Source organism: Rhinichthys klamathensis, unplaced genomic scaffold (genome assembly GCF_029890125.1).
Source record: "Rhinichthys klamathensis goyatoka isolate OS25496 unplaced genomic scaffold, OSU_Roscu_1.1 h1tg000157l_1, whole genome shotgun sequence".
NCBI lineage: Eukaryota > Metazoa > Chordata > Actinopteri > Cypriniformes > Leuciscidae > Rhinichthys > Rhinichthys klamathensis.
This window is the reverse complement of record NW_026606692.1, coordinates 3,729,476-3,745,874: the sequence shown is the minus strand read 5'-3', so window position 1 is coordinate 3,745,874 and position 16,399 is coordinate 3,729,476. Positions and strand designations below refer to the sequence as shown.

Here is a 16,399-nt window from a genome sequence, read left to right as displayed (position 1 = left end):
AAAAAACATGATAATCTGACTATACATTTCATAACAGCACAAAAAGGCAAACTAGATGATCAATTTGATCAAAATCCCAGGCCTTGTGTGCTCACGATCATACATAAAAACTTAAAGCAACAATTCTCTTTGTCAGTACTCATCATAAACCATCTCTCAGTTAAATGAGAAATATGTTGTTTAATATATTATACACTCTACATAATCCATGAAATTTTACAATGTAAATGTATCATGTAAAAAAGAGATTATTTCTTCATTCTTGCTTGCTCATATTTTATCCTCTTTGAATATCTGAAACAGGATAAGAGAATACACTTACAAAGAGTAGAATAATATTACCATGCTTTTTGAGTTTTATAATACCATGGTTTTCCTTCAAATAACCTGTAGAACAACCACAATATCAGCACAGGGAAGTAAGTGGCTGTTTGTTGACATTATACTGTTTCCAAACGCTCTGGTGTTAAATGACCATGACAAAGGGACCCGGGGTCACGACCCTGACCTACCAGGGTATTCTCTTCTCAAACATTCACATACTCGTATAGCCAACAAAGAGGTCACGCACATGCATAACGCATGCAGGGAGTACACTATTCATCAGCAATTTTCTATAATTAGTATTGCATATGGGCGTTTACAGTTATTTTCATTGCTCGCTGGTTGTGAATACCCAAAAGTGGAAGAAAATGCATCAGCATTGTGGAGAGCCAAATGTTTTAGGAGTGTCTGCGATTCATGTGTGCTGGAGCTTTACATAACAGAAGACATAACATGATATCATCAGACGATATAATATACAATAATGATTATAAAGAGTATATTAATAAAGAAACATAATACTGTGGTGTAAGTTGCCAGTAGTAGTAAAACGTTCGAACACACCAGTAAATGTGTTTTGTAGACAAATATAAATTAGGCATATGTCTACATTTCTATATTATAGAAATTCCATATAACAACAAAAATATAAATAAATAAAAAATAATAATTAGTATTATTGTTATTGTCATTATATATTTATTCAGAAAAATATAATTGTTTGTTATTTCAAATAGTATTTTATTATTATTCAAATACTAATTATAACTATTATTAGAAAAAATAAACATTATTATTTGTTATTGTTATTATTATTATTATTATATATTTATTTAGAAAAATAACGATTATAAATTATTTAGAAAATTAATTATTTTAGTATTATTTATATTGGTGAACCACATCAATAGTGTTTCAAACAACCCATGATGCACCTCAGATAAAAAAAAATTGTAATTCATTTAACATTTTTTGATCAATACATAATTCGATGTATGTTATTTTATAGTTTTGATGACTTTACTTTAGTCCTAATAAAGAATGAGTAGGTGTGTGCAAACCTTTGACTAGTACTGTATGCAGTAGCAATGCATGTGTTGGCAAAGCTAGGCTAGGAAGGCAGAGTAAAGCCTACCTGGATACTAGTGCTGGTTAGATGAGGGAACAGAAGAAAACATATCCTCTCAGGTTAGGAAAACAGAGCATCAATACCTGCTGGAGATAAGACTATAGCCTGCAGCAGGTCTGAGAGAGAGATTATTCCCCGAACCACGTCATCTCTGTCCACAAGCACCAGCCTATGGACCTGGACAGAGCCAAGATAAAACATCTCAGAGAAGACACACACACACACACACACACACACACACAAACTAAAATTAAGACACAAAATGTAACAAAATAAAAGTTCAAAATTGACAACTCTTATTTAGTCTTAACTCTTATCTTATTTATTTTTTTATTCATATGCTCTCATCTTTAATCAAAGTATCATCCTCTCCCTCTCTAGCAGTGACATCTCTTCTCTTCTCTGATGATGTCGTGTTTACTGGCGACATGAGGGCGGGACAACCTGTCACTCACATGAGATCGACCAATAGAAAACCACAGCCATCCAATCAATTCCCCATGGACAAAATCAAATCCCGCCCTTGCACCCTTTTAACTTTTAATTGTTCGAGAAGCGATTTCACTCGGATATACATCACAATAGGGAAGAAAAGACTATTGCAACTTCTGTTCCAATTAAATGACACTTGCAGATGGAAATTAGCATAAAACATATAAAACACACATAAATAAAACATATTTTCGTAAGATGAATGTATTTTGTACATTGTCCCTGACAAATAAACTAATTAAATAAATTAATTATAAAACAATATAAAAAACCATGACAAATCAAATTCGGAACAAAACAATAAAATAGAACAACATTTGCAATTTAAAAAGATAAGACAAAGAAAATTTGTTACATTAAAAATATATGGAGATATGTTTTATTTCTAATTTCAATGTATATACTGTATGTATAAAGACAATTCACATTAATTGACATTTCTATAAATGTGCCAGTATTAGCCAACTGGCTGATTTCCAACTGTAGTCATTTAGCCAAAGTAAACATCTCAGAAATAATGAGAAGACACATCCTTACCTCTGCCTTGACTATTCTGTCAATAACAGTCTCCAAAGTCTCGTCAGGGTAACATTTAATGACTCCTTCCACATAACAGCGCCTCCTCCGCACTGCCTCCTGCATGCTCATGCTCAGGTTATTGTAGGTTTTCTGCGCTGCAAGATTCTGTCAGAAGAAACAGAGACACACGTCTCACACACAAGTTCTCTCAATAACCCAGTGCTGCTTTTAATATCTGAAATTTAAAAAAGGAGAAGAGATTCTCACAATCACATCAAATCTGGAATACAGGGCAACCACTTTCCCTACAAAACAAAACAGAACATTTATTTTGTCCTGTAACACATTCATTTCGGAGTTATTTATTGAGTTAAGTGTACCGTTGTCATCCACCACCGGGAGGGCGGACACACGTCGCTCAACAAACACAGAAAGGGCATCGTACACAGTGGCCGTCTGTGAGACCGTGGCCACTTCTGTGAAAGTTCCTATTCCTGCATCTTTAATTTGCATGTTCAAGAAGCGTGGCTTGGGCACTGCGGCTTCCTAGAGATGAAAAGAAAATCATATTTATACAACAACCTGCTGATCTGTAATATGATGTCTTCAAATGGAGCCAAGAACTGGATTGTTTTTGTCTTACAAATAAATGAAGGAACTTGAGGATTCTCTTATGGGTCAGTATGTGAAGGACATTTCCAGACTCTGGGTCGATGACCGGCAGCCTGTGGATCTTGTGTTTCAGTAAAGAGTAGACGGCATCAAAGAGGCTGTGTACGGACAGAAAAATTTAGAAATATGATATATATTATAAATAGATACACTACTGTTCAAAGGTTTGGGGTCAGTGAGATTTTTTTTATCGAAATAACACTTATTCAGAATCAGCAGTCATGCATCAAACTGATCGGAAGTGAGTAAAATGCTGTTCTTTTGAACTTTCTATTCATCAAAGAAATACATATTTAAAAAAATTAAGCAGCACCACTGTTTTTAACATTGATATTAACAAGAAATGTTTCTTGAGCGGCAAATCAGCACATTAGAATGATTTCTGAAGGGTCATGTGACGAAGACTGGAGTAATGATGCTGAAAATTCAGCTTTGCCATTACAAAAATTTTATTAAACACTTATTTTTAATTGTATATATATTTAAAAAATGCATTAAAACACTTAAAAACATTAAAAAATCGTACAGACCCCAACATTTTGAATGGTAGTGTAAACATGAATATCTATTTTGCATCTTATACATAATAACAATTACAATTATGTATAACAAACGTACATGGCACCAGGAACCCTGGCACACTTACATAACTCAAACTGTGTTTTAAATACCTCGCATCAGGCGTGATACTGATGAGATATTGATCGTGATATTGCAGATAGACGTCTACAGAAAGAGAGAGCACACGACAAGAGAAAGAGAAAAACATTGGAAAAAATCAAATGCAAGTCGTTCATCTCAGGTGACACTGCAGTAAATTTGCCCTATAATCACACAATGACAGCTGCGTGAGATATATCGAGCCCTGTGGAGATACAGCCAGCCTGATAATGTTTCAATACTAAATATGTCATCCTAACATCTGAAGTGATGGAAAAAAATAGAATCATTTTGATTTCCACTAAAGGAAAAAGTGGGCAACTAATGCAAGTGTGCCTGTCAAAAGCATAATTTCCTTTCTTTTTTGATTCAGCACATTTTACATATTAAATGCTTTAGTAAGTCAAACTCATCGTCTTTAAGACAGAATTCATTAGATAAAACTGGTAATGTCCGTCCTTATAGCTGTGCTAGACAACATCCCAACATCATCTGTGTAGTTCAGATTATTTACTTTGAAATGAATCACCTCTCCATGTCTCAATCTTGTGCTCCTCCAGTTCATAGATCTGAACCTACAAGTGAAAGAAAGCACCTGTAAAATATATAATATTATACAATGTAACATAAATGTATAATATGTAAATATCAAAGGTTACTGTATATATAAAAAAATCAAAGGTTTGGGGTCATGATTTTTTAATGTTTTTGAAAGAAGTCTCTTATGCACACAAAAATAGAGTAATAAAACAGTAATATCGTGAAATATTTTTTACAATTTAAATTGTTTTTTGATTTGAATATTTTCAAAATGTAATTTTGCAAAGCTGAATTTTCAGCATCATTACTCCAATCTTCAGTGTCACATGATCCTTCAGAAATCATTCTAATATGATGCATGCAACATTTCTTATTATCAATGTTGAAAACACTTGTGCTGCTTCATATTTTTGTGGAAACCGCGATACATTTTTTAGGTTTCTTTGATGAAACAAAGGTAAGTTGAAAGAATTTAAAGGAAATCGTTTGAAAATGGAAATCGTTTGTAACCTTATAAATGTCTTCACTTTTGATCGTTTTAATGCTTTTTATTTTAATGCTGAATGCTTTCAAAAGAACTGACCCCAAACTTTTAAACAGTAGTGTATATTTAAACATATATATTTTTTAAATTACTTCTCTTTATAACTATTAAATAAGTGAGAGGTATTGAGAAGACAACCCATATCTGGAAATCTAGTCAAAGCTGATGAGAAGCTTTAACTGGGTTGTAACTAGGTACTAACCCTGAATATATCCATATACCAGACCATAACCCATGTAGTTACTTTAATATTACCAGTACTTTCTAGGGATGCTCCGATCGATCGGCCAGAGATCGGTATCGGCCGATATTCACATTTTATGACTCGATCGGTACTCACTAAACTTGGCCGATCTCACAAACCGATCACAATTTGATTAGGCCGACATCAAAACGTGAGAAGGTACATGATGCGTGGGGACTTAAATGATTTGGCAGTCATGTCATCGCCGGTGTGGAATTGCTATGATGTGTCAAAAAAACAGCTATTTGCCATGTATGTTTCAAAGGAATCTCATGTGGAGGAGCATTGTCCTCCAGAGAGATCAGCTTTCTGAAGAGTAGCTTCGCTCGCTCAGACCACACAGCGCCGCTCGCTCAGAACGCCCGCAGTGACGCGCTGGTTAGGAAATATGTGAAATAAATTGGGCTGCCCGTGCACGACTAAAGTTTTTTTTCTAGTTGACTAGTAGTAGTTCATTTAAGCCATTAGTCTAATTGCATATTTATATTAATTTAATTAAATATATACGGGAGAAAATACTAAACCATAATGAGCGTTATCGTAATATTGCCTATATTCCGCATGTCAAGCGCATGCATAAAGCTTGCCACAAAGAACCGGCAAAAGTAATGTTTAAGCAGCATGGTACATTTGAATTGTTTATTAATAAACTAGTGTTTTCTGGCTGCAAAGATACAGTTGGCGATGTTGACGCCATCTTCGCATGTAGTGAACGCGCCTATAGAGAGAAATGCACACGTCATACGGATAGACTACATAAGCAGAGAGTAGGCTAACCCATTTCTTATCGATTTGAATGTTTTTTTAAAAGCATTTCAAGCTTTCTATACGTTCTCAGGTCTGTGAGGCAAGTCATTTATACGCTGAGTTTCGGTTCATTTATGAGACGCGCTCCAGTTCACGCGCGGGCGCCTCCGTATCCTATATTGTCTGCTATATTTCGCTTCTTATTTATTAAATCCAGCCAATTGGTTGATGTAACATTGATTGAAATTAAGATACAATTTTTACAAAACGAAATTCACTTTAAAAAATGGCTTTCTACAAAACAAAACTTACTTAAGTGGTCAAAATCATGTCTGACCCACTCCAAATGTCTCCTGATATATTGGGCATCTTATGATCCTATCTTACCCATCTCATGCGGTTCCTTTTTTATATAATCAACATAGATGAAATTAAAAAAAAGAACATTATATTATATAAAACAAATATGAAATGTATATTTACGTTTTTAAGTTATATTTAGCCTAAACGTCAGACCACTCCGCTTTTCTCACTTTTGTGGCCTATGCATGTGTGCGTGCATTTGGGGGAGGGGTGCCATTTTCGAATAATATCCAGCTACAGTATCTTCGAATATTATTTTTGCTCGAAATGCCCATCCCTTCTAATGAGTAGCATCAAACTACTCCAATTTGTTCTTTTAGGAGTTTAAATTATTTATTTATTTAATTTTTGTCCTGCTCAGACTTGTATTGGACAAGGTTTAAGTTATGACTTCTCTATTTTAGGTGATTAAATGTTTATGTTGTCCTCCAAAGTTTACTATTGGACATTGTTTAATTTAAGCCTGTGGGCTGCATCAGACTGCTCCATTTTGTTCGTATTTATCATTGTCTTATATTAAGTATATTAAGCATCGGTATCGGGATCGGTATCGGCCGATCACCATGACAAGAAATCGGCTATCGGTATCGGCTGCAAAAATCCTGATCGGAGCATCCCTACTACTTTCTTTGGTAACTACAACTGTTACCACATCAGAGGTGACTGATTTACAAATCAAAAGCTCAAGATATCAAGTTGAGGAAATCATTAGTATGAAAAAAGACTGGGGCCGAATACTATTTCAAGGCATGTCATCAACTAACAAAAAACAATATCTGTATCATGCAGCATTATGTGGACAGTCAATGTAGAAATCAATATGATTCAAACCATGAAGGACAACACAAGAGAAGAGGCAGGGATCGCAACCCACCATAGGTGACCTGTAATACCGATGAAGAATATTGATAAAATCTGTGATTGTCAGCATACCTGAGAAAATGGCAAGGAAATGAAGTAAACACTACGAAAGAGAACAATTCATGAAGATAAAAATAATACGCACAGGCTCAGCGGGGTCAGTCTTACCCACAAATCTCTGCAGTTTGTTGTCCCAGAGAGGGGCCGCTCTCAGGCCATTCGCAACCAAAGCAAAGAAGGCCTTCTTCACCTGTGTCGATACAATAGATGTGTGTTCACCTCCTCGAAACAAATATTTTGTCTAAGTTAATTATTGATGTCAACGAGAATCACATTTTAAATCATGTTAAACGATAACACCCAGGAAATGTACTGCATCCCAACCGGCAGTGTGGTGTCAAAAACGACCAGTTTGCAGCTGGTGGGAATCGCATCATAACAACAGTGTTTCTTCATGAAGGTCATATAAGCTTCTGCATTCGGATCGGGGTCTGGAAGGACATGAAAACACCAAATCACTTCTCCATTTTGAAAATGCCTAAGAACCTAAAGTGCTGGATGCAAATTCTCATGATTTATGAAATGTGCGTTGCCCTACCTGTGCTGTTCATTATATAGTCCTCATGGCAAACGTCCTGCCAAAAAACCAACATGTTGACATTATCATTATGTTGACTAAAATTATGCGCTCAGAAATTAAATGAAAGAATTGTAATTAGGTGCACTAATAATATACATATATACATAACTGTTTTATGTGCATCGTTTTATCAAAACAGTAGCTTTCATTACATGTAAAAAAAATGGTATTGCTATGCTACATCCCTTACAAAAAGTAATTGGTGTATCAGATCAGATGGTAGAATTATGGTACTTTAATAGAGTATATAGTAGGCTACCATAGATTACAATTTGTGCATCATTGGACTTCCAAACCACTATGGTTTACACACACGCACAAAAAGTAATACACAGTAGCACCATGGTGTTTTTGTAAATAACGTAAAAAATAGGGTATATTACCATGTTGCCACTTGTAAAAACATGATGCTTACGTTGAGCTCAGCTGTCTTGCATTTTTTATTCTCTCAAGCCTTTATTTTACCGCATGCATTAGACGCTGATTTACACCCTGAAGAGAAGGTTTATTACCTGCTGTCGCTTACCTGCGTGTCAGTGTCCATTTGTGCGTGTGCACTACAGTCGAGCTCCAGCGTGCACATCTCCACGTCCTGCGCAGTGCGCATGCCCACTGATCCCGCTTCACCAGAGCTATATTAGGATCAACTGAACTGAGGTCGGTTATTTAAGACGCGACGCTGCCTCTAAACGCAGAAGGGCCGATGGACAGAGACAAAGGCAAAGCGACGACGCTCTGGTGAAAAGAAGAATATCTATTTTAGGATATTGCTGTAGGAGTCCTGTTAAATGTGGCGTAAATATGTCTGGTTTGACACTGACAGACAACACGAAACGAGAGCTGGCATGTATGTAGGACTAGGAGAGCGCGCGCACGTTATTCCAAATATAGCGCGTGGCCTGTGTGATATGCGCGCGACCACCCATTCCTTCATGAAGGGTCCAAAATTAAATGCCACACCTGCCAAAAGCCAACTTAGAAATGTCTTTGATATTGCTGAAAATATTTAGTCATTTAACTGGGTTTTAATATAATTTACGTAAAATATAAAATACCTTTTGATCCTGTGACAAGCGCGGGTCAGTGTTTTAAGTAGGGATGCACGATATCACCACCATATCGGTGTCGGCCGATATGTTCATTTTTAATGTTATCATCAGCCCGGTAAGAAAATTTGTCCGATATATAATTAAAGCTAAATTTATTCTCAAAAATTATATAAAAATGTGGATTTAGATTTATCAGCCATTATTCTGTTGTGGGGACTGAATTTGATATGGTTAAAACTTTTTCACTTGCATACCACAAAAATAAATAACAATAATAAAAAGACATACAAACCAGTATTGAGATTAACATGTTTTTATTACTTCCATCGTTGCAGCTATATGTTCTTTTATAATTTCTATACAAAATGTACAAAATGGGACAGAAAATATAAGTCATGAAAATAGTCAAATATTTGTCATGAACAAATTATGGTGGATATGTAAGAGATCACTAAATCAGGTGTTAATTGGTGCATTTTTATGCCCAAGCCCTAATAATATATAATTTACTTTATTATATTTAAAGAACATAAAAATAAAGCCAAATTAAACTTAAAGTCAAGCAATGAACCCAAATAAATCTATTGAATTAGCCCGTTCAGCAATTCCAATATGTTTTTACTTCAGGATATCAAAATATTGAGGATTTTTACAAAACGGTTGCATTCTATGATGAATGCTTTGTGGATGATGTGTATGGCATCAACTATCTGAACATTAGAAATCTTAGATCTATCTTAAACTAAATTGTATAACTGACATTGTAAAACTGATCCCTTTTTCCTTTTCTTTTACCCGTCCTCTCTGAAACCAAGTGAACAAAACCAGGCTTAAATTCAAACAATTTCCCAACTTGAAAATAAAGGCTTTCACAGGAAGAAACTTCTTAACAATACAGCCCTCCTCAGCCAAACAAACTATTCAAAACATGAGCACGCACTTCCAGCATAAAAGCAGACCCTTTTGTTAACTTATGTAACTACTTACCATTATTTTTGTTTGGGTGCTTGCTTTGGAGGTTTCATGTAACAGCAAAAAAAAAAAGAAAAGACCCGTCCGCCGGAAAAGAAAAGAAAGCCTGTTCATTCATACTGCATTAGCGTGCACTGCATCACACACGTCAAAATTCACTGTCGTTCAGCATATGCCACTTCTGTAATAAACCTCCCCACTACCCTCTCTCCAACATACTATCCCACCACAACCTGGTTATAACCAACCCATATCACTGGTTCATTTACAACAAGGAAAACCAAGGGAGTTGACTGCGTAATATGTAAACTTAGCTGGTTTTATTTTTGCCATAGGACTCATCTAACCGGGCATTAGAAGAGATGGCAATTTCCCAAATGGCAAAGTACTCTCTGGGCAACATGGGTGTCTTTGAAATGGTGGCATTGAGCTAACATGGGGGTCTGGAAACATCAGGCCTATGCTAAACTGACCTAACCCAAGCCAATGTGCAGTGAGACGGGCATACCACGGCGTGGAATGAGTCGTCGAGCCATTGCGAGCCATTGCAAATTGGGGGAAACCGCCCGTGTGACCGTGACAGATCACTTCAGATACCAAACAGTCTTGTGGCTGGATGTCCAACGAGGGGGTAGAGTAGGAAAAAGTAGAGAGGATGGAGCCCCAGAGGCAGAGCACCATGTTCTGATAGGATGAAGAGGTAGGAACCTGCTGCTCTGGCACGACGGTGGGCCGCGGCTTCAAGCTGTCGTTGGTCAGGACACAGCAATGGAGGTTTGAGGTTGGCCGAGGCATGTCCAGCAAGAGCTCAGGAGGGACTGCTGGTGTCTGAATGGATGTGTGCTTAAGCGGGTCCAAGTAAGTGTGGCTGGTATTGGGAAGACGGCTGAGCTGGTGGATGACAGCGGAAGAAGCGATGAGACCGGCTACGCTAGTCAAGTACAGGAGACCCAACATACAGGTAATCTGAAGGAAGACAAAGATCACAATAACGGAACAAAATTAAAGCATAATCGTGATATAGGATGTGAACAAATATATGCGCTGCAGGTTTTAGAGTGAAGTGTGGCACTGTGTTCATTTACATGCAAGCAGTGTTTCAAGTGGCTCGGTATGCAGTAAATGTTGCTCCACCACGTGAACTCTACAAGTGCTGAGAGTTTGGGTTGCTTATAACGTGCATTTGAAAATGAAACACACCATCTTTTCAAACTGATAATAATGAGAAGCACTTTAAAAGCTCCCAACGGATTACCACCTAAATTAAAGCTCAATGGTTTAACATTTGAAATCGAAGAAATTACAGCCATTAATATTAGTATTGTAATTTTATTTTTAGTATAATATATTTTTTTCTTAAATACTCATTTTATTTTACAGTGAAATATTACAGTAGTAATATTTATTTTGTTTAATAAATTAGTTGTAAAAATTGTGATATTATATATATATATTATTATTTTATAGTCACATCGATATATAAATCAAAATTTGTATTTTAATTTAATAAAGCAACAAAACATGCACAGTAAACACTTTAAAAAGCGTTTATTTTATGCGAAAATTCATAATTGGATTTTTTCTCCTCAAATTGCGCAACCTCTAATTAAAGACGATTACAAATATTGTTTCTTAAGCCATAAAATTGCTTTAGGGCCGTTACATAGTCAACGCGAGCAACGCGAGCAAGCAACGCGAGCGACGCGAGCTACGCGCTCCTTTTCATAGTACACAAGCGTCACCGGCGATGCGTGAAATGCAATACACCGATCGCGCAGCAGGGGGTAGTAGAGTCTAGAGTCGGGTCACGTAATATTCAGATCAAAATGGCAACTGAAGAGGAGTGCATATTGCTGATTTTACATCGGCGACAACAAAGGATGTATACGAACAAGCTCGCATAACTTTTCCCCTTCGCCCGCCATTGTATCCAAATCTTCTTCTTCTGTAAACATAATAATATACCTTTTTATGTACATTACTTGCAATGTCGCCCCCACCGACAACGCATAGTATTGCGTGCATCGGCGCGTCGCGTATCAAAAACTAGGATGACACATTTGGCTACGCATCGACGCATAATGGCGGCCGAAGCGTAGCGATGTGTAGCCTTGCGCACGCGTATGCGTACCGATGCGTTGACTATGTAAGGGCCCTTAGTGTGAGGAACAGACCAAAATGTAAGCTGGTATTTGCTCAAAATCTCCTCTCATGACCCAATGTGAAATATCACTGATGTCAAAACAGGTGTCTTGATGTGCCAAATTTGAATCAAATGAGATTTGAGGGCAAATATGGGGAAGATTTTCAGCAAATAGCATAAGGCTTTAGATGACTTGGAATACAGTGCACATGTGCTACTTTTTTAGTGTATTAATGAGCCCATACGGGTTTAGCTATGATTGTTCACCTTGGTAAAGTGCTGGTAGATTGCTGATAGGGCTTCCCTCCAATTGGTTTGCTCCAATAGGACGCAGAGATCCGTGTAGGTGAACCAGCCTCGCTTCATACCTTGCCGCTCCGCAATGCTGCAGGGACAAAGCACATTAAAATACATGATCTTTTTACATTGGAACTCATAATAACATTGTAACAACAAAATTAGCACATGACTCAGACCTTAAATGTACTGCTACTTCAAAGCACTCTGACAAACAGATTAGACTAAAAAGGGCAGCTGCATTAAGCCCAAGGGAGCCACTGCCCAGTTTCAAAAGCCTTAAAAGCTATAAAACAGGTCATGCCATCAAAAATGTTCTGTGATCTTTTGAAAAGAACAAAAATGCTGTGACCCCTTAAAGGCCAGTAGGGGTGTTCACTCAAAGCGTATAAGGATCATATTAGATGTATGACACAGTAAGTGCGTGTTAACCAACCTGGTTTCCACCTTACTGAGGACTTTAAAGAAGTCACTGGGCTCGGTGAAGAGGTTCCAGTCCTGTAAATGTGAAAGATCTTGTTTCAAATCAATTTCAATAGAAAAATCACAACCAGCAATGAAACTTAGTCTAGTATTAGCCTTAAAAATTCATACTCAAAATAAAAGGACAAAACAAGCCCAACTACTTTAAATGGCTGTAGTTCTTTGGAAGGTCACGCTTACGATCGCATTGAGGAAGTTCATCTCTAGAGTGTTGACAGTATGAACATCCAGTTTGGCCGCAGTACCCCATTCATCGTTGAAAACCTCCTCATCTTCTCCTTCATCATACAAATATTTACTGGCAACCATCTGGAGACAACAGAGGAAATTCAGAGAAATATGATTATCACCAACAGCATCATTGAAATTGACCGGAATAGCGAACCAGAAAAAATAAAGCTAATAAAAATGCTTGGATGTGAATACCATGGATATCAAAAAGAGGTCTGAGGATGAGATCTGTTGCAGGTATTCAGGGTTTCTGTGTCGCAGTCTTTCAATGTATATCAAGGCCAACATCATAGCGCAAGGAGATATACAAGCTTCCCTGTAACACAAAAAAAGGGTTTGATATTGATCCAGTAAATATAAACAACAGTATGTAGTGTAATGAGATTACATTTTGAAGTCTAAGATATAATAAGGCAATCTTACCTGGCCACATGTGCAGCATATTTCTTGTGAAGTTTCCTTATGGGACTTGGGGCAGATTTCTGGAGCAGTTCCACAGCAATATCTAGAGGAAATACAACTATGAGTGAAGTGTATACTCGATCTAGCAGTAACCATCATATGTATAGAATATGTATGTTAAAAACTATCAACCGAAACATGGCCAAATCTAGGAATGCAATGTATGATATACAAACTTTGCTTGACCCCAATCAATTTCATGCAAAGGCAAAGTACAAATATGAGTAAAATGTTCCCCTGTATGTAATTTTAGACTTCAAATAACATTCTTAGAATTGTAAATAGGAGAATAAATAAGTCATAATAAAAATATACTTACTTATTCAAATAATAATTATCTTATAGTTCTTTAAATCACTTAAATATTTAAACAACATCATGCACATAATTGTAAATTGTAAAATGTAAAAATTTTAATTATTAGATTAAAATATTCCGTAACTTCAAAATGTTTCAAGAAATATTACATGCAAGTTAAACACAGGAGACAAAACAAGCAGTTAGGTGAAGATGATAGCTTAAATGATATTGCATTAGTTGTGCAAAAATGCAACAACAGAGCAAACTACTACAGTAGTCAACATTTGAAGTGGATCAAAACCTTTCATCAAAATTATACACGTATTGTTCAAAATTCGTGTATAATTTTGATGAAAGGTTTTGATCCACTTCAAATGTTGACTACTGTAGTAGTTTGCTCTGTTGTTGCATTTTTGCACAACTAATGCAATAGGACTTAGGACAACTTTGATGAACTTTTTTGATCTAACGTTACTTCAAATGTTGACTACTGTAGTTTGCACTAACTAGTTAACTCACCTGTCATGGGACAAGATAAAGCATCCAACGGGCTGTCAGAATCAAGACCATAATACAGTCGTTTCCTTACTCTCTCTGACCAATGCTCGTGTCTAGGCAGGAACTGAGCAGGATGACAGAATACAAAACATGTTTAAATGTCAGATACCTGTCTTCATAGTAATCTTAAAAGAGGCATATTATGACTAAATAACATCATTAAAGCAATAAGATAAGTACTGATATTCGTGCTTCTTCACACCTAAACATTGGGCCTATGATGAAGCCTCGAACTAAGTTAGCATAATACTTACAGCAAAAAGTTACACTTACATACTGCAAAAAGGAGACATTTGCTGTATTTACGAGTAACGTTAATCATTTTCTGTCAGTCTAAATTCTGGGCTTTAAATGAAGGAAGACATTATCAAAAACACAAGTTCTTGTATCAGTCAGTTTCGCGTGAGTTTCTCGGGCACCCGCCAAAGCTGCAGCGCAACCGGAACAAAAACATCCAAGATACTGACCGTAAACTCTTGAAAGTCAGAAAAGGTAAACGTCCGCTCATCAAATAAATCGCCAAAATCCATTTTGGCCCTCCAACGTTCATTTAAAAGGACTGAAAACACAGAAAGGCCGAAGAAAGGCGTCGTGAAGGCGCCCTCTCTCTACCGTGACAGATAAGTTACGTTGCAACGGATTCAGAATCACAGTTACGCAAGTCAATGTGCTCGGCTGTGTAGAAATAGCATAAAAGAGCGTAAACTGCAGTTAGTGTGAGTTCTGACTGGGGCGGGACTTTTATTGGACGGAAGTTGGGTCAAACATATTTATGGTTTCTAATCTGTCAGGTACAGAGAATATTTTTGTGTGAAATTGTATTCAAAGGCAAACGTTCCTCATATCAGTGTTATAATCTATCACGATCACGACGAAACACCGCTGTTGCTAATGGACCAATCGCAGCCGTTTATGATTACTCGTTAAAGCGTTTTTTAAATAATTGTATTTCAGATTGCGAAAGCAAAATTCATTTATATGTCAATTTACATTCGGAGTAATATATTTAAAACATGTTTTATTCAATTTGTAAATAGATTTGAGTTGAGTATTTCGTCTTTTTGACCGTAAAGCGCCCACTAGAGGAAAGAGGCATATGTGTGTGTGTTACTTTTTCAAGATTTTTTCTAGATCGGTATGACAGTTTACCTGTTTATCTATTATGAATAAGTTCTTCATGCGATGCTTCGCATCCAATGTTCGCGTCACTCAGTCAAGCGTCCAATCACATAAAGTATTTAATATTCATGAGCCATATAGTTTTCAGCAAATCATATATATACCCCGGTGATTGGTGATATTTATGGTAACATGATGCAGAACTGTTGTGGTTACATTTCTGTAGGTGCTCTTTTCTGATCCTAATAAATAACTTTTTATTACACATTTTCATATATTGTGTATAAACTAATCCCTAGAGATCAATAACCATAATACCAATAACAATAATTAAACAAACACACACACACACACGTATTTATGCATGTGTGTGTGTGTATGTATATATACACTCACCGGCCACTTTATTAGGTACCCCATGCTAGTAACGGGTTGGACCCCCTTTTGCCTTCAGAACTGCCTCAATTCTTCGTGGCATAGATTCAACAAGGTGCTGGAAGCATTCCTCAGGGAGTTTGGTCCATATTGACATGATGGCATCACACAGTTGCCGCAGATTTGTCGGCTGCACATCCATGATGTGAATCTCCCGTTCCACCACATCCCAAAGATGCTCTATTGGGTTGAGATCCGGTGACTGTGGAGGCCATTTTAGTACAGTGAACTCATTGTCATGTTCAAGAAACCAATTTGAAATGATTAGAGCTTTGTGACATGGTGGAAGTAGCCATCAGAGGATGGGTACATGGTGGCCATAAAGGGATGGACATGGTCAGAAACAATGCTCAGGTAGGCCGTGGCATTTAAACGATGCCCAATTGGCACTAAGGGGCCTAAAGTGTGCCAGGAAAACATCCCCCACACCATTACACCACCACCACCAGCCTGCACAGTGGTAACAAGGCATGATGGTTCCATGTTCTCATTCTGTTTACGCCAAATTCTGACTCTAACATCTGAATGTCTCAACAGAAATCGAGACTCATCAGACCAGGCAACATTTTTCCAGTCTTCAACTGTTCAATTTTGGTGAGCTCTTGCAAATTGTAG

General features: G+C 37.0%; 2 protein-coding genes across 6 annotated transcripts; both read right to left on the bottom strand.

Annotated features, from left to right (window-relative positions):
- Window positions 1-126: 126 nt before the first annotated feature.
- Window positions 127-8,372, bottom strand: prkag3a (protein kinase, AMP-activated, gamma 3a non-catalytic subunit). 5 transcript variants are annotated; one of them, XM_056258686.1, is made up of 13 exons: window positions 8,262-8,372; window positions 7,694-7,730; window positions 7,480-7,586; window positions 7,264-7,345; window positions 7,109-7,167; window positions 4,311-4,371; window positions 3,808-3,862; window positions 3,108-3,234; window positions 2,845-3,010; window positions 2,732-2,769; window positions 2,483-2,629; window positions 1,460-1,630; window positions 127-294 (listed from the first exon to the last, which is right to left on the bottom strand). In XM_056258686.1, the coding sequence occupies exons 1-12, from the start codon at window positions 8,340-8,342 to the stop codon at window positions 1,514-1,516; spliced, it is 1,077 nt and encodes a 358-aa protein (XP_056114661.1). In that variant the 5' UTR covers window positions 8,343-8,372; the 3' UTR covers window positions 127-294; window positions 1,460-1,513. The 5 variants fall into 5 exon arrangements, with proteins under 5 accessions (XP_056114661.1, XP_056114664.1, XP_056114665.1 ...); XM_056258689.1 differs by having other exon boundaries at window positions 1,537-1,630; XM_056258690.1 differs by having other exon boundaries at window positions 4,326-4,371.
- A 709-nt stretch (window positions 8,373-9,081) lies between these two features.
- Window positions 9,082-14,873, bottom strand: cnppd1 (cyclin Pas1/PHO80 domain containing 1). Its single transcript, XM_056258682.1, has 8 exons — window positions 14,698-14,873; window positions 14,192-14,294; window positions 13,334-13,415; window positions 13,106-13,226; window positions 12,860-12,988; window positions 12,633-12,694; window positions 12,167-12,284; window positions 9,082-10,722 (listed from the first exon to the last, which is right to left on the bottom strand). The coding sequence occupies exons 1-8, from the start codon at window positions 14,758-14,760 to the stop codon at window positions 10,099-10,101; spliced, it is 1,302 nt and encodes a 433-aa protein (XP_056114657.1). The 5' UTR covers window positions 14,761-14,873; the 3' UTR covers window positions 9,082-10,098.
- Between the last annotated feature and the right edge of the window lie 1,526 nt (window positions 14,874-16,399).